General features: G+C 39.8%; 1 protein-coding gene and 1 long non-coding RNA gene across 2 annotated transcripts; both read left to right on the top strand.

The window, feature by feature from the left end:
* Positions 1-9,767: 9,767 nt before the first annotated feature.
* Positions 9,768-15,223, top strand: LOC143363204 (putative phytanoyl-CoA dioxygenase). The gene is given in 8 exon segments (XM_076803803.1): positions 9,768-9,917; positions 11,730-11,966; positions 12,204-12,287; positions 12,289-12,370; positions 12,464-12,745; positions 14,808-14,835; positions 14,929-15,048; positions 15,150-15,223. Coding segments are annotated over 8 exon segments (1,041 nt in total). The 5' UTR covers positions 9,768-9,783.
* Positions 15,224-15,924: 701 nt separating this feature from the next.
* LOC143363189 (uncharacterized) lies at positions 15,925-16,926 on the top strand. The gene is made up of 2 exons (XR_013083768.1): positions 15,925-16,721; positions 16,836-16,926. It is a non-coding gene; the product is annotated as an uncharacterized LOC143363189 (long non-coding RNA).
* The last annotated feature ends 5,021 nt before the right edge of the window (positions 16,927-21,947 follow it).

Genomic DNA, 21,947 nt, shown 5'->3' with positions numbered 1-21,947 from the left:
GACGGTATTAAGACGAATCCAGATAAGACTGCTTCTATCGAAGGTTGGCCTAGGCCAGAGAATAAGTCTGGTGTTAAGAGCTTTTTAGGCTTGTGTACTTATTTTTCACGGTTCGTGGAAAATTTTACTACAATTGCGAGGCCTCTCTTTGATCTGACCGAGAATAAGGATTTTTTTTTGGTCATCTGATTGCGAGGAAGCGTTCGTGAAACTGAAATGTTGTTTAGTTTCGGCCCCAATTCTGGCATTTCCATTACCACAAGAGCCGTTTATTTTAGATACCGACGCTTCTAATGTAGGTATAGGGGCAGCTTTGTCTCAGATCCAGGATGGTGGTGAAAGGGTGATTGCTTATTTTAATAAATCTCTGAGCAAGGAGGAAAGGAATTACTGCATTACTAGAAGGGAATTATTGGCAATGACTAAGGGCATGGAACACTTCCATCATTATTTGTATGGGAGAAAATTTAGGGTACGAACGGATCACGCAGCGTTGATTTGGTTGTTATCGTTTAAGAAGGGGTCCAGAGGGTCAAATGGCCAGATGGATCGAGCGTCTTCAGCAATATGATTTTGAGATTGTACATCGGAGTGGAAGGGTACATTCTAATGCTGATGCATTGTCTAGGAGGCCTTGTTCGGAAGAGGATTGCAAGCGTTGTTCTGGTTTGGAAAAGAAAGAGGCGAGTCTACGGAACGAAAAGATTCCTGTTTTTCGTACAGAATGTGATTTGTTTGATGAACAAGATTGGTTCGGTTCCCAGCAGAACGAGCCCAATTTAGAATTGATTTTAAGAAGTAAGAGTAGTGGACAGAGGCCTTCTAAGGAAACCTTATCATCTTTTACGCCAGAAGCTAAATTTTATTTTCTTATTTGGGATTGTATTCACATTAAAGACGGCCTGTTATTCAAAAGGTGTGAATCTGCGGGTGGTCGTAAGATCATTTGGCAGTTAATCGTTCCAGAAAGTAAACGGGAGATGATTCTTCGAGAGGCCCATGATTCAGTCTCCGGTGGTCATTTTGGAGTGAATAAGACATTGAGTAGAATCAGGAAAAGGTTTGACTGGTATAACTGTATTAGGGATGTTGAGAAATGGTGTCGCTGTTGCGATGTTTGTGTATCGAGGAAAGGTCCACGTGATCTTGGTAAAGGGTTACTACAGATTTATAATGTGGGCTTTCCTTTCGAACGAGTGGCCATGGATATATTAGGCCCCCTTCCTAAATCTACTGCCGGGAACCGCTTTATGTTAGTTGTTTCTGATTACTTTACACGTTGGCCAGAAGTGGTATGTTTGCCCAACTTTCAGTCAAAGACGGTTGCTGAGGCCTTTATTACACATGTTGTGAGTCGTCATGGTGTCCCTCGAGAAGTCCATTCTGACCAGGGACGTTCTTTCGAGTCGAATGTTTTTAAAGAAATATTAGCATTACTAGGTATCAAAAAAAAAAAAAAAAAACGAGGACGACCCCACTACATCCTCAGTCGGATGGCTTAGTAGAAAGGTTGAATAGAACAATTCTTCAATATCTTTCAATGTTCGTTTCCGATCATCAGAGAGACTGGGATGAGTTAGTTCCTTTGTTCCTTTTAGCATATAGATCAGCAGAACACGAGACATTGAAACTGTTTCCTTCTATGGTGTTGTATGGTCGAGAAATTTTATTACCCTTGGATTTGATTAGAGGAAGTCCTTTAGAAGGGACTTACGGTCTAGATGAGTTCTCAACTGTGGCGGACCCCTTGGAGAAGGGTTGATCGGACCCAGGTAGGAGCGTCGTCCGCGGGCTGGGACCTTGGACGCACTTGGTCGCCAGGCCCAAGCTTTTCCCGAGCGCACACTTAGTCGCCGGAAGTCTGTTCCTACCTGGGGTGCACATTTGGCGACCAGGTTCGGGGTTTTTCCTTGGCGTGCACATTTGGCCGCCAACCCTTGACTTTCGCCAGGACACGGATGTTCGGTGCAAGGACACGAACTTTCTCCAAGGGGCACGTACAGGAAGCGACATCCCCACTCCAGAAGTTTCCTTGTTCGAAGGAAATTCCTGGAGGCACGGGGAATAGATATAAGCGCGGATTCTGACGGATGACAGAGGTCAGTGAGTCGTTGTCAGTTGTCGTCCGTTGTTTGTAGTCATCCGTCCGAGTATTAACACGTTCCGTAGCGTTGACATTTTGTCGCGTCGTTAGTTCGTTGTTTTATTTGTTCCTTGTTACGTTGTTGAGTTTTTGTTGTTTTATTAATAAATGGTTATTGTTGTATTGGGTGAATCTTTACTTAATACCCAAACTACCACACATACCAAACAACTAATCTTAAAGATAAGATGGATTCTGTTCATAAATTTGTCCGCGCACAGTTAGAGATCTCTTCACAAAAATGAAACGTCATCGTGACTCCAGAATTGTAGAAAGATCTTTCCGAGAAGGGGAATCGGTCTGGCTTTATCAGCCTCATAGGGTTAAAGGTAGATGTCCTAAATTACAGCCCAGTTGGGAAGGTCCTTACGTTGTTGTTAAAAAATTGAGTGAGGTAGTATATAGAATTCGCAAGAATCCTAAGAGTGGGGTACAAAGTGGTGCATGTCGACCGCTTGGCTAAGTACCACGAGAGGTGATATTACTGGTTTACGTAAGATTCTGGGTTGACTGTGTTGCTTAAATCACTTTTTTTTTTTTTAAAAATTGTATTGTTTGCTCTGGACTTTTGGGAAGATTGTGATATGATTGTGGTCGAGAGAAAGAACAGTTAACTAGAAAGGATTACAGGTAGTCAGGATTCCCCGCTTCATTCGTACGCCAAGGTTTAGGGGTACCGTGGAGTTAGGTGAAAATTACTCCCCGCATCCTATCTGGGGTCATTGATGCTCCAGAGACGGAACGGCAGATGGGAGGAAGATCAGGGCAGTTTTTGTCTACGGTTCTTGCATGTCGAGACCGATATTAGCAGACGCCTTGATCGAAGTGTACCGTGAGTGGTACGATGCATGACTCGAACGAGAGAGCGAGTGTACGTTCGGTTATGGACATTGTTTATAATTTCGAATAATTTCGAATAGTTTCAACTTCGATTTGGGTTATTCGACTCCGCGTATGCACACAATGGCCACCTTGACGGAAGTAGGGGACAGACGAATTTTGATAGTTAAGGGGAGATAGTCTCGAGTGATGATGCGGAGCTAAGTCTGGAATTGCCATATCGTGTCTTTTCAATATAACCTACGTTACAGTGGTACTCGTGACATTCGACCCCGAAATTTTGTTGGAATCGACAACTTCAAAGGAAGGGGAAGGAGGACACCTGATACCCAGGATAAGAAGATACCTACTGTTAAACTGTTGTTTTAATGTTCTGTTAATGTTATTCTGCTTGGTGGGCCGCTAATTTCCCCAGGTTTTTAAACCGTGGTTTTCCCTGGGGCAAGAAGGGCTTGCTTGTGACGTCCTTTTTGGGCAAATGCCAAATTAGTCGTGGTGCTGACGGGTCCACGGTTTTCGTTTCTTTGTGTTTATTCCCGCGGTACCATTGGCCTTGTTGATTGAGAGAGTTGAAGATGCCCCGAACCCGTAACAATGTTTCGCTTGCGATTCGTACGCTCGATCCAAATTTTCCCCCACCCAGTGGCGCAAGGTCGATAAACGCGCAATTCTACTTTTCCAGTCTTCCGTACCGGAAATTCCTACCTCGAGCGCCGGTTCCCCGTCTGCTCGTCGGCATGCCCGCGGTCTCGGTTCTCGTCCGAAGTTTAAAAATGCGGGCGAGGATTGGAGTGCAGTATGGTACGCGGTATTATAGGCGAATCGGAAACTCGGTAGATTTACGTCCCAATCGCGATGGTCGCGGCCGATATACAAACACGATCATTGTTTTTAGTACGCGATTTACCCGTTCGACGGGATTAGCCTGAGGGTGGTACGGGAGCATGGTCGTGATCGCGATTCCGTACGTTCTCGCGAGCTCGTGTATCGCTTTGTTAACGAATTCGGTCCCGTTATTGGTGAGAATTACTTCGGGAGTACCCCAACGCGAGAATATTTGGTTCCCGAGGGCCTCCGAAATTTTGACCCCGGTGGCTCGCTGGAGGGGACAACATTCGACCCATTTAGTAAATAAATCCTGAACGACCAGGAGGTATGAAAATCCGGCGCGACTCGGAGCAAGCGGGCCCATGAGATCGGCGGCATTGACCACCCACGGGGGGGCTTCGTCACGACGTCGTCCCATCAGCCCGGAGGGGAGTTTTTCTTCCACCTTCGTCAGCTGACACGTGTGACAACGTCGCACGTATTCCACCACGGTTCGGAACATGCCCGGCCAGAAATATCGGGTCGCGACTCGGTGGTAAGCTTTCTCCACCCCTAAGTGGCTCGCTTGCTCCTCGTCGTAAGCCTCTCGCAAAATTTCGGTAACGCAATCTCCGGGTATTACGAGTTTCCACTCGTCCAGATCGCTTCCAAGCATCTCAGTTATTAATGGATCGGTTCTGCGATAGTAGAGTTGCCCCTCGCGGATCGACCAACCCAAGTGCCCTTTCGGGTTTCCCTCGACCGTACGGAATTTTTCCTCGCACCACCCCAATTTAGTCGCGCTGACGATCGTCAACTCCCCTTCCCCCTCAACGGTAGTCTCGTACATTCGCGAGAGCGCATCCGGTACGTGGTTCAACGCGCTTTGTTGGTACGCGATCGCGAAAGCATACTCCAATAACTGTAATGCTCATCTCGCTGGTCTCCCGGAGGGATTTTTCAGTGTACGCAGCCAACGTAAACTATGGTGATCGGTAATTACCATGAAGCGGTAACCCTCCAAATACGGCCGGAACTTTTGCACGGCCCAGACTATCGTGAGGCATTCCAGTTCTGTCGCGGAATATTTTCGCTCGGCCTTGGTTAACGCGCGACTCGCAAATGCGATTACCACATACCGTTCCACCCCCTGGATTTCTTGCGCCAGGACGGCTCCCAGTCCTACAACGCTCGCATCGGTCTGGAGGACAAACGGTATATCGAAGTGGGGGCACGCGAGGGTAGGGGCGGTCACGATAAGTTCTCGAATTTGCTCGAAGGCGGATTGCTGGCCGTCTCCCCATTTCCACGCCTGTCCTTTCCGTAGGAAGATGTTCAGCGGTTCCGCGACTGTAGCGAAATCCGGGATGAATCTCCGATACCACGAAGCCATACCAAGAAATCGCCGCAGTTGTCTCGCCGCAGTTGTCTCGCCGCAAATCGTCTTATATTCCGCTGAACAGGAAAGGACAGAACAGGCGCGACTTTTTCGACATCCACTTTCAACCCCTCCCTGCTCTCCACGAACCCCAGATACCGCACCTCCTCCCGACAGAATTCGCATTTCCCTTTAAGTCGCTTAAAAATCTTCACGAGCCACGCGACATGGTCGTCGAAAGTCGTGGTGTCGTCGAAATACGCAAAAGCATAATACGATAATGTCATCTAAATACGCAAAAGCATTCGGCACCATTTCCGGACCGATGAGCCGATGTAATAATCTTTGAAAGGTCGCAGGGTCTCCGGTGAGCCCGTACGGCATACGCTTAAATTTGTAAGCTAAGATTTAATCCGCCACTGTATATATTGTTTATGTAAATACTCATATGTTCATGTTATTGATAAAACGAACGTCGAAAAACGAAAAACGAACGAGACGATAAAAGGACGAGCAGTCTCGTCAGGTCCGATACCGGAGAAAGACGTGTTGTTAATAAATGATTTTATGCTTCCCGTCTGTTTAAATTCCTTACAAATTTAAAGGATTAGTGCTCGATGCTCAATGCGATAAATCCGTTGTGTACGCAGCCTTTAGGATTCGAAAGGAAGCGACAGGCGGTACGCCGGCGTCTTGTACGTGCGTTCACAACTGAATTAGCTGGATCATTGTCTGAATGGGGAAAAAAGAGACAGGGAAATATCAAGTGAATGCAAATACGGTAAAAATCGGCGCGTCATCCGGTTGACAATCGTTGATGTCTCCAAGGATATCTGCCTCTGTTACCTCCGCCGAGAGAAAGTTTATCTGTCAGGTAGATTTTCAACAGAAAGAAAATACGTATAATATAGAAAAAATTGAATGAGGCACATTCTGAATCTAGTAAGAACAAAATAATGGAATGAAAAAGATTTAATGTCAGTTCTTCGGTATTATATGCCACGTTCTATGGAGAAGCTGGTATCGCTGGTTGCATCCAACGCCGAAATCAAGTTTCTGGGTCCGCGAGCGGGGAGCCACTTGCCGTTGGATCAGCACGGAACCTTTATAACGCGGAAGGCCAAGCGTCCTGACCGACAACTTTCTCCCATTGAGAAGTCTGCCATACACGGCTAAAGAATCTATCGATAGTCGTGCCTCGGTTCTCGTTACGTCGAATTCCCCGTTCTGCTCTTCTTAATTAGTGTTCCTCCAATTAAGGGCATTGTCTCGGGCTCGCTCGGAAGCAACGCGTCCTCGAAATTAGCGGATGCGGCCTAGGTTTATCTACGAATCAAGCTCGATCGACTTTCGCATAGACCGAGGATTCCGTTTGCCCCTCGCGCCGCTCCCCAGTGCTTGATTCGCAATTAATTCATACGTTACAACAACCCGGCTGCTATCTTATTTCACAAAACCCGAAGATTACCACACGCTGGCAGGACACCGGTCGTCGGGGCCGACTTCAGAGAGAACTTCTCCGCGGTTCCCAGAAGATAAACTCCGCATTTAGTTGACCCGTTTCCTCGGAGACCACCTTTTCAATGAATAATTTAATTCGATCGTAATTAATGCAATTTATTTCGCCGGGGATAGTAGTCATTTAATTAGACCACCTTCGCCGATAACTCGTCTTCCTCTTTCCTGTCTTTCTCCACCGGCACGGCTGCGATTCGTCTGGCTCCAGTCTGGAAGCTAGATTATGATCTCGACACTATGAGGAGATCCTAAAACCTCCTGCTGCATTCGTAGAGCGCGCTCGAAGATCGGTAAAACTCGATTAGCGGCTTTTTAACGAGACGCCGCTTCCAGTCACTCGCATAAATCCGTGATACCCTTTGTTTCTTTAGTAATATGTTCACCAATTTATAGATATAAATGCTAGTCGAAACAGTCAATGATGAACAGAGACAGAAATGAATAGTTGAGAATTTCAGTAAAATTAAAACTCTCCGCGTAATAACTCATTCATTCGAACGCTCAATTATTTTCTCGAAGAAGTGGATCTTCAAAACAGCGAAAAGCTTCAGGTTTCTTGTTAGCAATGTCGGCGATCATTGGGACCACCTGGTCTGGCAATTTTTTTGCACAGATAGCGATCCGTGGAGTCTAATTACTCCCGATAATTGGCGCTATTATCGCCATCCCCGGATCACTGTGCAACGAAGATGAGAATACGGTGGGAAAAAAGCGCAAGGAATCGATCGATCAAAGATGCAATTAGCTGTGCCACCATCCGAACCAGTTTTGTTCTTCCTCCGCGCTCCTCTTCTGTATGCGTCTAATTAAGGCTAATTACGGTAGCCGCCTCTTTGACGACTTCATTCGCCCCTGAGAATGTTTGTAATTTTCCGAGTTACGCTTATAACACGGAAAGAAGCGATCGGGATGATTGGGACTGGAGGACCGAAAAATGTTTGGTACCGTTACAAGTTTCACCTGGTCCGATCGATAAACCGCACTTTTTGTCGGGAACTGCTTAATCTCGAACATCAACGACTGCCAATCGAACCCCTGCCACAGCGGCACCTGCATCGACGGAGAAAACAGCTTCAGTTGCAACTGCTTTCCAGGATTCACCGGGAAACTCTGTCAAATACAGATTGTCAACCTCTGTCAAATGAGATTTTGTTAATATTTCGTTTCTCAACTTTCAACGTGATTTAAACGGAGTAACTGGATCATAAAGGAATATGTATATTATATTGAAACATATATAGATTCCACTGACACCAACGAGTGTTAAGAACATTAAGGATTCTTTTAATGGAAGGGATTTAAAACGATAAAATTTCGAAAAAAACGAAGCTTTGAAATTTAAAAATGGTAGTCGTAATTGTATTTTTTATCGTAACGATAAATGGAGATATGTACGTATATTAAGTGAACCTAAAACAGTGTATAAACGGAAATTAAATTTAACCCTTAGCACTCGAGCGGCGACTCTGAGGCGCCATTAAAAGTATCGTTTACAGTATTAAATTTGTTTGTATATTATAAAATGAAAAAGAAAAATCATAATTTCAAAGTCCTACTGAAAAAGAAAAATTTCAGTTCCACTGGGTGTATTGGTCCGACGGCTCTTGTGTACATAGAATGGAAATATTCCAAGTCAGAAAAAATGTTTGATTTTCGAGTTAAAATGGCTTCGAGTGCAAAGGGTTAAAACTATTACAGTGACGAGCAAAAGTGTAAACACACTTCGTTAGTTTTACATAAAACGTGATAATACAACCTATTTTTCAATTGAATGATAAGGCTTAGGTAATAATAATTATATGGTGAATGTGATAAACAAAACATAACAGTTTGTGTTAGATAATATTAACAATATATATATATAAAACGGAAGCATATATATACATGTCTGCATCGGAAGTATTTGCTACCGGAGAGGGCTATTCCTTTCGTGCATAATAAAACACTGACGAATTTGACTCTGGAGAGCAACTCGCGACAGTTTTACTCTCAAATGCACACACAGTCTTAGAGTGTACTGTACGTTAAAAATGTTGTCATTTGAAATAAAAAAAATGTTTTCTTCACCATTTATTTTGCAATTGTTTTAGACAAATGCAATGTTTTCGTGGCAGGAACATTTTTCAAAATTTGAAGAATACGAGGACCTTTTTCAAAACATCGGACAGTTTAAAATTGACGAAATGAAAGTTATTGAAATGAACGCTGCACCATGATATGCAGCCTCCGACGGGTGGCGGTAGAAACTGCGGCCGAACGAGGTAACATAAGTGCAGCATTCACTTCAAATAATTTGAATTCTTAAAAAAAGAATTGCCAAGGAGACACTTTGGGCTATATCGTCCTTTTTTCAGAATCAAATCCTCAATTTTTAAGAATATTCCTGCCATGAAAACATCGCATTTGTTTAAAACAGTTGCAAAATAAATGGTGAAAGAAACATTTTTTTCAAATGACAACATTTTTAGTACACACTCTTATGTTATCACTAGACTGCGGATGTTTATGCAATTTCCAATTTTTGCAGACAAATTTCCAGAAAATGAAATGAAATAAAAAACTAATTTTTATGGGAACAGCCTCTGTAAATCCAAAACAAATGAAAATCATGCTAAATTCTATCGAATTTTATTTTATAGCATTTTTTAAATATTTTCATAAGCCATAAATGCATAAAGATCCGCAGTCTAGTTATCACTATGCGGTCCTAAAAACTTATTTTTATAGGTTTGTTAGTTCTAGTCATATAATTTAATGAAAAAAGAGTGACACTTTCTTTTACTTGTCTGTAAAATCAACGAAATCTACAATATAAATTACTAAAAACTACACAGTTCATAGATACTAAACATAGTTCATAGATTACTAAAAACTACAACATATTCAAACTTGAAAAAAATGCATATGTATATTTAATGATGCATAGATATATTTATACAAAATATACATTTTCTGCATTTGTCGATAGGAACAAATATCCATGTGCCATAAATGCATACAGATGAAGATTATTTCATGTGTTGCAAACGTGTCTATGTTGAAAATTTCTTTTGATTTGTCAAAATGTGTGTTAACAGGCAGACGCGTATCGCTGAAAATGTCCAACAGCATGCGTTTCACGAGGGAGAATAAGTCTCTGTCGTTGCAACAACGAGCGTTTTACGAGAAGAATGGATATTTGGTGTTTCCCCGTCTTGTGCCGCAAGAGATCCTGGATAAATGTCACAAAAGGCAAGCTAATGATTAATATCTGTCCAATGAGTATCGGGACTGAAGCCATAAAAAAAATTATTGAAGATATATTTACATTGGGTTGATAATCTTCAAAATATGGCCCTGCTGCATCAATACAGAGTTACCAGCGGGTTTCCACAGCTTCCCGTTGGCAGGAAAAAATCAATCCCCATACTTATTGACCCTGTATGCCCGTATTTGAGCCCCAGATTTCAGTTATTGTGTTACAGTAGTCTGCCCGTAACTTTCGTATCGTCGGGTCTATCGAGCGACAGTTCTAGTAGAGATGCTACATTCTTTGTAGTGTGCCGAACGTAGAGAAGGAGAGCGATTAAAAGAGAAGGAGGGACTGCCGTTCGACGATTCGACTCTCCGCGTCTCTCTCTTTTCCATTCGCCGACATCTTCCGCGCCTGAAACATTGATCGCCTATTACACGAGTAATTAGAATCGTACTTGTATCGTGTTTGGTGTCATGTGAAATAGAAAAACAAGGCGAATACGATGGTAAAAGTTTGATAAAAGAAATTACAAAATTAGAAAAATTATTATCTTTTGCCTTGCTTGCATTAGTGTGAGTCTCGCCGATATTCGACCCTTTGCTGCACCGTAGAGCGTGTTTACCGCTTGACTAAATGCTTCCAAGGGGATCAGTGGTGCAGATAAAATTTGGACAGTTACGGTAGAGACCTTTGCAACAGTTACGGTGATAATACAGTGAATTCTCGATATAAGTCCCTTACGCGATTCTGGCGAGGGACATTTAGACGAAATCTGTGGTTCTTGCCGAATGTTGCATTTGCATCACACAGTGTACGCCGGAATCATAAATGATCCTACACATTGAATGTCCCAAACACGGGACATATAGACGGATAGGGACAAGAAAGCAAAGAAAATCTCTCTCTCTCTCTCTCTCTCCGATACAATGTTGCATGTAGAAAAGAACAGCGAAGCTCGAGAGCCGCCGCGCCGCTCCCGAAGAGTGTAACATAACACGGTCGGGTATATCGGTGTGAGACCAGAAGACCACTACTAATCCAATTACACAACTTCTTTATTTTTCATTATTTTTTCATGAAACTTTCGCCAACATATCCGTGACATTTTTCTAATTAAAATTAAACCAAATATGATATAATTCCGATGATATTTACTTGTGTAATGAACAATTAAAGTCACCTTCTATTACAATTATATTAACAAAAATTAGTGTAAACATGATCCGAATAATATCGTGTTTGGTATCATTTTAATCAGAAAAATTCCACAAATATATTCGTGAAAGTATCATAAAAAGATAATTAATAATAAAAAGAGTGCAAGTTTTGATTTAAAGGCTTGAGTTCACGCCAGTCTTTTATCTTTCCCGAACGCTTCGACTCTCCGCATCAATTCACAAGTAAATATTATCGGAATTATATCATATTTGGTATCATTTTCATTCGAAAACTGCCACGAATATGTTGGTGGAAGTCCCATGAAAAAATAATGAAGAATAAAGAAGTTTTGGGTACCCACCGTGGTGTGGGTAGTTCAGGGACCTTTAAACGTTGAGCTTATGGGATTTATATCAGGAATTCACTGTACAGTAGTCGCGTTCAGTTTAACACATTCGACGCGCAACTGATTTTAATATGCTTTCTTTTTTTTTGTTTGATTTTGATATGGAGTTAAAAGAAGTTTAAGAAATTTCATATTTGCAATTATGTTGCGTAGGATCGAGGAAGATGCTGAGCAAGAAAGCGTCAATTAAATATCGATCGCGGAAGTCGTGTCTCGTGGTGTTCATTGGCAATTATTTTTCCAGATTCGACGATATCGTATCTGGCAAAGCTCCGCGCGTTGGTATAACCGTGATGCACGATGTGAAGGACAGAAAATCGGTGAACAAATTGCAGGACATTGCCGAGGACGAAGTTTTCCGCGAGTACATCGTGCATAATAGTGTCCTCGATATTGTCGAAGCCATTACAGGGCCGAACATCATGGCTATGCACTCTATGCTGATCGCTAAGCCACCAGACGTCGGATTCGGGACTTCCAAGTAATGTTGATACACTTCTTTTCGTTACCATACACATTGTTCAAAATTGTTAATTCTCCAAACCTCGGAGAACGTACAATTTTCAAGGCTCTAAATTCAGAAATAAATATATAATTATTATTCAGTTGAAAGAAATATATAAAATACATGTTACGACAAGGGGACAATGTTTATTTAACCTAAAAAAAAAAGACGACGTGATACCCCTAATAAGAACCGAATGTTTGCTGATTTCAGACACCCACCGCACCAGGATTTGTACTACTTCCCTTTCCGGCCAGCCGACCTGATAGTTGCTTCATGGACTGCTATGGAACCTTGTGACTATCGATCATTTGCACAAACATGACTATCCACCGGAATCCGGACCGAGATCCATCAACAAATTCTATCGTGGGATCCTGGTATCAATTTGATCACGTTCGGCCATTCAAAATACAAGGGAAATTATTCTTCCTTGTTTTTTTCATCTATTTCTCTTCTTTTTTTTTTTAAAGGACCTACCTGAGTCGACAGAGTGTCTCAACCTTGAAATGGAACCAGGTGATACAGTCTTCTTCCATCCCCTACTGATTCACGGATCTGGCGTGAACACGTCCAAGAGAACACGAAGAGCCATCTCTTGCCATTACGCAGCAGCAGAGTGTCATTACATCAACGTAAGTGGTAAATTAGGGGAAACATTTGTTGTAGGAAATTTGAAAATTGTTATTTTAAATACCATATTATCTCGTGCGGTCAAATTGACCGGCCACAATAGGTTTAGTGTTAAAATCATAGTATACGGCATAATATTGTAATGTATTGCATAGTATTGTAGTAAAAACAAACCACAAAATGTCCTACATTCCCATGAATCTCTAGAACGTTCTAATCTGAAACAAGTTTCGTTCTAGAATGAAACAAAAGAATGTTGTGTCCTTTTAATTTCGTTACGCCTGTTACGCGAGTGCATCGAAGGAGACGTTTCTACATGGGCAAGCTTATATTCAGGTAAATCATATACATACATATATATTATTTTATATTGCATGCGCTTAGTAAATATCGCATTTACTATTATAGAAAGCTAGTGTTCCGTAATCTGCTTATTTTCTCTCTAATCACTTTGCTATCCTATTTCTCGCATACAATGAAGCGGAATGAACGGAAAACTCACTATAAAAAGTGTGCCTATCCCTTTTGTGGTTTAACAAACCGTACTACAACGAACAATATTTCTTTTCATTCATTTCCAACGAGAGATAGTGATAGGTGCATAACGTGGCTGATTAACTGTGGCGTAGATGATTGGGTGGAAATGTCTGATAAAAAATTACAAAATCAATGTGTGTGCAGTCAACATTTTTCTAATCATTCTTTTTACGCGTCGGGTAGACTGCGCAAAGATGCCGTACCGGAAATTTTTCATTCGTCCGATATGAATAATAATAGTTTTAGCACTGAGTCAGACACTATGTCTATACAGGATGACATGTCATCAATACAAAGTTGTAATGGTTTGGAACAGCAGCTAATGGAAACCCAGGTGCAATTAGAGCAAGAGAAGAAACAATATAAGGCTCTTCGCTTGCAATTGCGGGCAAAGTGTAAGGCAATAAATCGGTTGCAAGATAAGCTTTCTTCAGGCAATATCGATGATACATGTTTGAAGAACGCAATTTCTAAAAGAATTTCCGGCTACTTATTGACATTTGTCATCCTCATATTGTTTAAACTCAAATCGTGGCGAATTTTTTCGAAAAAGGAGCAACAATTATGCATTACAATGCACTACACTTCTCCCGTTTTGTACCATAAAATGCGTGAAATTTTTGGTTTTCATTTGCCAAGTCCATCCACAATTAGTCGATGGTTCGGGAAAATCGACATTTGGCCAGGAATTTGTCCAAATTTATTTAACGCGATAAAATTAAAATCTTCTTACATGGAAATTGCAGATCGTAATTCCACCCTTGTATTTGATGAAATGGCCATCAAAAAGTGTCTCGATTTCCACCCAAAACGGCAGGTCATTGAAGGTTTCGAAGATTTAGGATTTTTGGGTAGAAATGTAGCTGTGGGTACACAGGTTCTTGTATTTATGATACGCGGGCTGTTCACTAATTGGAAACAACCTTTGGCTTTCTTTGTATCAAAAACTGGTGTTAAAAAACATGATTTATCAATTATTTTAGATGAAATATTAGATGCATTGCATGAGACAGGTTTGAAAGTCAGAGCAGTTGTTTCCGATCAGGGAAGTAGTTATCAAAGCGTAGCAGATGAACGTGTTTCTGTTGAAAAGCCATTTTTTATAAGAAATGGTCAAAAAATTTATTACATTTTTGATTATTTATTTATTTATTCAAGAGCATTAGGAATAATTTATCAAATTATGATTTTTCTATTAATGACTGTATAGTTTCGTGGCGCGATGTAGTACTTCTCTGGAATTTGGAGAAAGATAAAAGTACGCGAGCAGCTTACAAATTATCCGATAAACATTTTTTTCCAAATTCTTTTGATAAAATGAAGTGTAAGCTTGCTCTTCAAGTTTTTAGCAAAAGAGTGTCAGCTGCTATGTTTACCGCTTCACTCACTGGTAGCATTAATACAAATACTGTACAACACACAGCTAGTTTCTTTGAAACGCTTAATGATTTGTTTGGTAATTTAAACAGTCGATCTACCAGTGATCCAAATCCCAAGAAGCGTGCTATTTCGTGTTTTAATAACATTGATCAACATTTAATTGCGCATGTTACCAACATGAGCAATTGGTTTGTACTTTCTTCTAACGGTCGTAAAACACATCCATGTCTTTTGGGATTACGGCAACCTATAAATGCCACCTTGCAGTTGTGGAACGATTTAAAAGAAGAAGGCAGTATGTTCCTGTTAATTATCCTGTAGGTTATGAAAATAAGTTAAAGGTCCGTAGTACGTGAAAAATAAAAAACAGAATATATAGTTTATTCAGGAGTGAATACAGGAGGAGCTTCTCGCTCAAGCGCTTCAGTTCAACTGAACTTGTTCGAAGACTGTCCTCGGACAGTTGCCGCATTTAAGGATGGTCATAAACGCAGAAGGGAGAACCCAGGTATAAGGGATAGAGGAGCCTTTTTTTCTTTCGTACGTAGATGCATTCTAAATGTATACTTTAACACTCCCACTCATTTAGAATTGTCACTCCCACTACAGCGGTAGAGGCTTCTCATTCATACACGCACGCTTTAGAGAACAAAAGGCGGAAAAGAAACTTAGATAACTTCTAAATATCTAGTTTAACAGTTCCTTATAACATCACGCTTAAACAGCGATTGCATTGAAAATTTTTTTCCGTTCTTCGAATGCACGGTGGCATCTATGATCGCAATCCTTCGGTAAAAGCGGTGCGTCTTGCAATTCAAAAAAATATATTATTGAATTTGAATCGTAGTATACATAGTGGTAACTGCATGCCTGATGACGATGCACCGTTAATGCCGGGGGATATGATAGCACAATGTGAATCAGCCACGTTGGAATCAGATGCTTCATTGTCTGCTATCCAAGAGAACACAGATGATGATAGTTTTGATGACAATATTGAAATCGATAATATTGAAGAACTGTCAACATCGGTGTGCTAGCTAGAATCGTGTGCGATTGAATACTTTGCAGGGTATATCGCTAAAAAATGTATTGAAAAATCGGGATGTCGTAGGTGTTACGATATGATTTTGGAGAATAATGCAACGTTCACACGAGACGAGCAACTACTGTTATCCTTTAGAGCATATATTGTACACGATAACATTGAATTTGGGCATCTTTGTGTCCCGAGTGTACATTTTCGGCCATTTTTAAAATTATAAATAAAACTTTTGACATGGTTTACCCATCCATACGCAGCGAGGCATTCATATTAGATAAACTATCGATATTTTCGATAATTTCACGTTCTGTGGAACAGAAATATCCAAACTGCTTTAACCAAGACGAATGCGCTGAACATAAGAAAGACATTGTACATTTTACATTAACAGTAAAAATTCATAAGGATACAGTGTGGCTCGGCAAGAAATGTAGATGTATAAAAAATTCCGCGAAAACATTTTCCAAATTATCGCATTTCAGACATGTTTAAATTTTTTCATTTTTATCGATAATCCTGTTGGTATTTCAATATACTTTTTAAGTGTGTCTATAATAAATTCATTAAAATCAGTTATTAATCATATTTTCGGAATTTCATGCATAGAGATTTGCGTATACGTCGTGTATATGAAATTCTGGAAACTAGGTTAATAAACATTTTGTAAATGATTTTTTTATAGAAGCAATTAAGAAATATATACAGCTGCATTGTAATATTTGGAATACATTTGTAGTTGCTTTGGCTCGAGGAATATGGTGATTGTAGTAGTTTTGTTTTGTATGTTTTATTATCATGCAAAGACTTTGTATTATATTCTTAACGATTTTTTTGCTTGATTTATTCTTTTTTTCACGATTCGCAGTACACTGAATGTTCTTTTACTTAATAAAATGTGTAAATATATAACTTCGTATATTTTATTGTGGTGTATACGTTTGTACACGTATGCTGATGTTGGTAAACATTTAATGTACTCTGGGATGGATAAGACCTTCTTTCACGCCTTCACGTGGCCCATCCTGTTAATTTTATTACTTTGACCACTGCATGTACTACATCACTGCATTGGGAAGTAATAGAAGAACTAAGATGAAAGAGTGGCATGCTATTACAATTGCATTATACGTATAATGGTATATCTGGTTTTAATAGTAACGTGGCTTGATTTTTAAAGCCCAATAACTAGTAGAATTTGTTACATATGTAAAAGTATGTTTTTATGTCTAATTGTAATGTATTCTTTCTAGGAGATCATCTGCGCATATACATATATAATGTACATGTATGTATATGTAGGGAGCATCAAGAAGCACAAATTCATCCACATGCGGAGGAATTCGTATTAAAAACATTATTATGTATTTTTGCTAGTATTTAAATATATCATTATTAATGTTACTTTTTTGGTAAATATTCCGCGTAATTATGTATATTTATTTACACTTTATTCCTACACACTTCCTTAACTTCCTTTTCATTCTATTTATGGCGTGTTTGGACTCATTTTTACCAGAAAAATATTTACAATTTATTGTTCATATTTTCATAACATGACAATAAATTATTACAAAAATTAGATTTTTATTAGTAAGCAATGCTTATGAGCTTGCATTGTTGTGTCCGGTAGCTGCTTGCCTGACTGACAATGAGCCACTGAAATTCTCAAGACCACGATCGGAAGACGAAAGGCAACATTGTAACACATTGCCTATTAATAATGAACAACCAGAACTCAACTGTCTTATTATTAAAAATATCGTAATGAAAATATTATGAGCCGATTGGAGATGTTTTTCTGATAAAAACGAATCTAAATTCGCTATAAATCGGAGAATAACGAAGACTAAATTAATATTGAAAACTCTTATGGAAAACGGTTTCCGGTCTCCGCCGACTCGTAACGTCGTCTGAGCTGCCTGCTCGACTATTCGACGCGTTCCACCGATTAGCGCAATCGATTCCCGGTTCGGCGAAGCGCACATTTTGCTACAACTTTTAAACTAAAAGAAAATATCAATGCGAAATTAGGACTAATTCTTTTTAAAAATCGGGTTTAATGGTGTATACAGAAATAAGTTCTATATTTTTTAAGTAATTTTTTTTTGTCCATTTTTAAGATATAGCCAGATAAGATGATGAAAAGTGCTCCCAAACCAAATTTATTTTTAGTCGCACCATGCTCAACAAAAAATTATAAAAAAATTCATCAATATTCTACCTAATATCATACACGACTAAGATTTTTTTCATAATTTTTGGTTGCAAAATCTGTTAGACACACTGTGTATGTAGTGTAGGGCACGGACGTAACGGGTTTGACACGGAATCCTTGGGGAACTGAAAACTGTTTGTTTTGGTGTGCTCCGTGTACGTTCTGCCGTTGGAGACGTTTTGAATTCGACGAAACGGACAAATTCGGTAGCCGTACCGGTGACGTGTGACGTCATTTCGCCGGCGACGCGTGTGCTCGCGCGTTACCGCGAAGACGAGTCGTGTATTAGACGTAGATCGAACCGCACGCGTTAGGCCAAGCGAGGCGCATACCTTAGCTTTCGGTCATTTTCGATTCCGTGCATTCTGTCTCGTTTCTCCGTCACTCTCGATTCCGATAGAGATTTTCGTAACACTTGCGGTGCGTTATTTGAGACTGCGTAACCACCGCGTGCGTGTACCGCTTTGTTATCGCGAAGGCGAAAACCTCCCGTGCGTTCTTTGTATCGTTTTTTATTGAGAATATATTTAGACTGCTCAATCGAGCTATTTAATACAAATCTCAACTTTCTTCAACAAATACCGTCTATTCTACCGATTCTCCCACTAAGGAAGGAATTCCTAGAGCATCTCTCGACCACCTTGCGAATTAATGAAATTCAGTTGATATCCCTAGATTTCGCGTGAGGCTCCAGGTTGAACAAAATCGATTTTTAAACAAATCCGAAAGCATAAAATTGACGATTTTATATCGAAGTTTTCAGTTGACCACGTTTATGTTATTATGTTATTTGTGTCTCATCGTGATTATTAATATGAATTTTTTTCGAAAAAACGATTTTGCAAACCAAAAATTATGAAAAAAATCTCAGTCGTGTATGATATTAGATAGAATATTCATGAATTTTTTCGTAATTTTTTGTTGAGCATGGTGCGACTAAAAATTAATTTGGTTTGGAGGCACTTTTGACCATCTTATCCGGCTTTATCTTAAAAATCAACAAAAAAAATTATTTCAGAAATATAGAACATATTTCAGTATACGACATCAAACCCGATTTAAAAAAAATTTCTAGTCCAAATATCGCATTGATATCTTTTTTAGTTTTAAATTTGTAGCAAAATGTGCGTCTCGCCGAACCGGGAATCGATTGCGGTTCAGGCGCTCGATATTTTGGTAATGTGACGACGATACGTCTGACAATGAGTGGGGCCAAGCCGGCGAAAGGGTTTGCCCCCACCCCCGCCACGTGGGACGGCGCGCCGCGCCGCGGCGTCCCATGATTCTGGCATCACGACTGGACGAGTCTGATCGAGCTCGATGAATGCAGTTGTGTTCGCACGTGTCGTACTACATATTGCGTTCGTCGTTTATTTTCTCACTACAAACGTGAAAGAAAATAACACAACTACATTCTGAGTCACATAGATTGACATCTCGCAAAAAACGATGAACTACATAATTATTGATTAATTAATTCTTAACTCTTTCGAATTTCATAATTAATATTAATTGATATTTTACATGATTCTTTAAAGCTAAAATTTATGTTGTTTAAATGAAATATACATGAAAATATATAGTAAATTTCAATTTAATTTCTTTTTCAAATTCAGTTACAAAATATATTCAAAATGGATGCGCATCAATAGTGTTAAAAAATTATAGAAATACGAATAATAATTATACGTATGGAGAAATGTATAAATAAAATGTATAAAATAAATGTATGAAAATTGTATTTCTATAATTTGAAAATGTGGTATCTTTATTTATTTAATGTTTGTAGCATGTATAGAAAATTCGAGACGGAAAAGTAAAACAAAACGCGGAACGACAAGCTTCTAGAAGTTTCGCGAAGGGAGTTTGTAGGCAATCACGCGGGGAAGCGACGCGAGGGGAGCGCTCGAAAAGTCGAATCACGCTTAACGACCGGGTGTTGATTTCACGTTCGCGGATAGCAACGAATTTATATAAATAGAGGGATCACGGAGGGACTCGGCCTATTTGCTATTCCGAGAGAGAGGACGAGGTAAGGACCACGGCCGCTCTTGGTTAGCATTAGCACCCCGGCAGGAGAGTACGGCGATAATACCTGGACGCCTGTCGGGAGAACGGGAGAGGACGGGAGTCTGTTCCTGGTCGCTCGTTCGACATGGAGAGTACGGCGATAATACCTGGACGCCTGTCGAACGAGAGAGAACGGGTCAACTCCTGGCCGCCCAGGGCTCGGCAGGAGAGTACGGCGACAATACCTGGACGCCTGCCGAGAGGGAACGGAAGAGTGTTCCTGGCCGCTCGTCTCGACAAGGAGAGTACGGCGATAATACCTGGACGCCTTGTCGAGCGAGAGAGGACAGAGCATCTTCGGATCGGTTGCGAAAATACCACGGAACCTAGCTAGAGTATACGTGTGATGAGAGAAAGTTTGCATGATTGTGATTTATAATGCGAGCAATTGAATGAATTTATACATATACCTCACTTTCCTGTACCCCTGTTCCTAACCCAAAAATAAATTCTTTTATCCAGCATATCCTGATTAAATCCTTACTCATGGCTACATGTTATATTTGTAATAATTAATATTATATTTTTTATGACATCAAATAAAAAAATATAATTTGAACATATAGTCATCGCTTACATAACCACCGACGAGATATATATAACAGTATATAACAGAGAGGATAGGAGAGTGCTCACGCCCGGGTTTTCGGCGTTCCCGATATAGTGCTGACATCTGCTCAGCCTTAGCATGGCACAGAACCGTGTCGTCTTTCCTAGAACAGAACCGTGTCGTCTTTTAGCATGACACAGAACCGTGTCGTCTTTCCTGGAACAGAACCGTGTCGTCTTTCCTGGAAGAGAATCGTGTCGTCTTTTAGCATAAAACCGAACGCACATTATTTTTTTAACCAGGATTAGAACGTACAGCTTAATTGTTTTATATGAAATATCTAACTAACATGTAAATCTTGTGTACAAAATCTCTAATTAATATAAATTAAGAATAATATTAATTGTAATGATACGTATTTTATTTTCTTCCAATTTTGTAGTTGCAAACTCTAGTTGTAAAAAATGGAAAACCCGGAAAAATTGGAACAAATACAGATTTCATATCGAAGTTTAAAAGCGACCACCCTGAAAATTAATTTAATAATGAGCTATTGTCATCAACACTATCTTAAATTTCTTCATATATTTAGCTACTGTTATTATTAATTAAAAAAATTTTCTTTCATGAATAAATATTTTTTCCACCTCAGCACCATAAGATTTTTACTAGATGACTTTAAAAACACATTAGAACTATTTTTCAATAATTTCACTCGAAAACATTCTAGTTTGCTCTTTATTTCACCGTTCTTCTAATTTTTTATGGGCTGCATTGCACTCTTTTACAACTCAATACCATGGTACCATCCATATTCAAGGAAGAACAATTTTTTGCGACGATCATTGAAAAAACAAAAGTGTTTCCTTCATTTCAGTCCTTTAGTGCGTTGGTGACGGTTGGTAGCGCCCAGCACACCTACCTGTGTTCTGTATCACATCTGGAGTTTTATGGTACGCTAACTCGCAAGCCAGACCATACAAGCGAATGCATCCACAACTTCCAGAGACCTGCCTCCAAAACTAATTAAAGGAAGGCTAGACATGCAGTGTGTACTAAACTCCTCAAAAGAGGCGGATTCCAGTCGCTCGTGTTATAAACCTCATTCGATACTTCATCGAAAGGGTGATCTTACATATTTCTGTAACAGTTCCAAGTGCATGCACTTTGTTCATGATACACTCTTTGTAATTATTAAATTCAATTAAATATTAAGTAAATCTTTCACGGTGCTAACGGCCCTCGCAGAGATGGGCATTATTTGGGATAAAAAATTATTTAAATAAAAATTCGAATAAAAAATACTTTATCTTTATTTGTTATTTGAAGGTTCGAATAAAAAAAGCATCTTTATTGGACGAGTGTCGAATAAATAATTTTATTAGATGAGAATTTATCCGACGAATAAAAATACTTTTTTATATTCGAAGCTTCAAATTAAATTTTCATTTTTATCTGTACTGTTATTCGGAGGCTACGACTATAATTCTTCCGAATTTCGAATAATTTTCGTCAGCTTGAATAAGC

The sequence above is a fragment of the Halictus rubicundus genome, unplaced genomic scaffold (assembly GCF_050948215.1).
Source record: "Halictus rubicundus isolate RS-2024b unplaced genomic scaffold, iyHalRubi1_principal scaffold0027, whole genome shotgun sequence".
Taxonomy (NCBI): Eukaryota; Metazoa; Arthropoda; class Insecta; order Hymenoptera; family Halictidae; genus Halictus; species Halictus rubicundus.
Note: the sequence above shows the minus strand (reverse complement) of the source record. Positions and strands in the feature narration are given on the sequence as shown.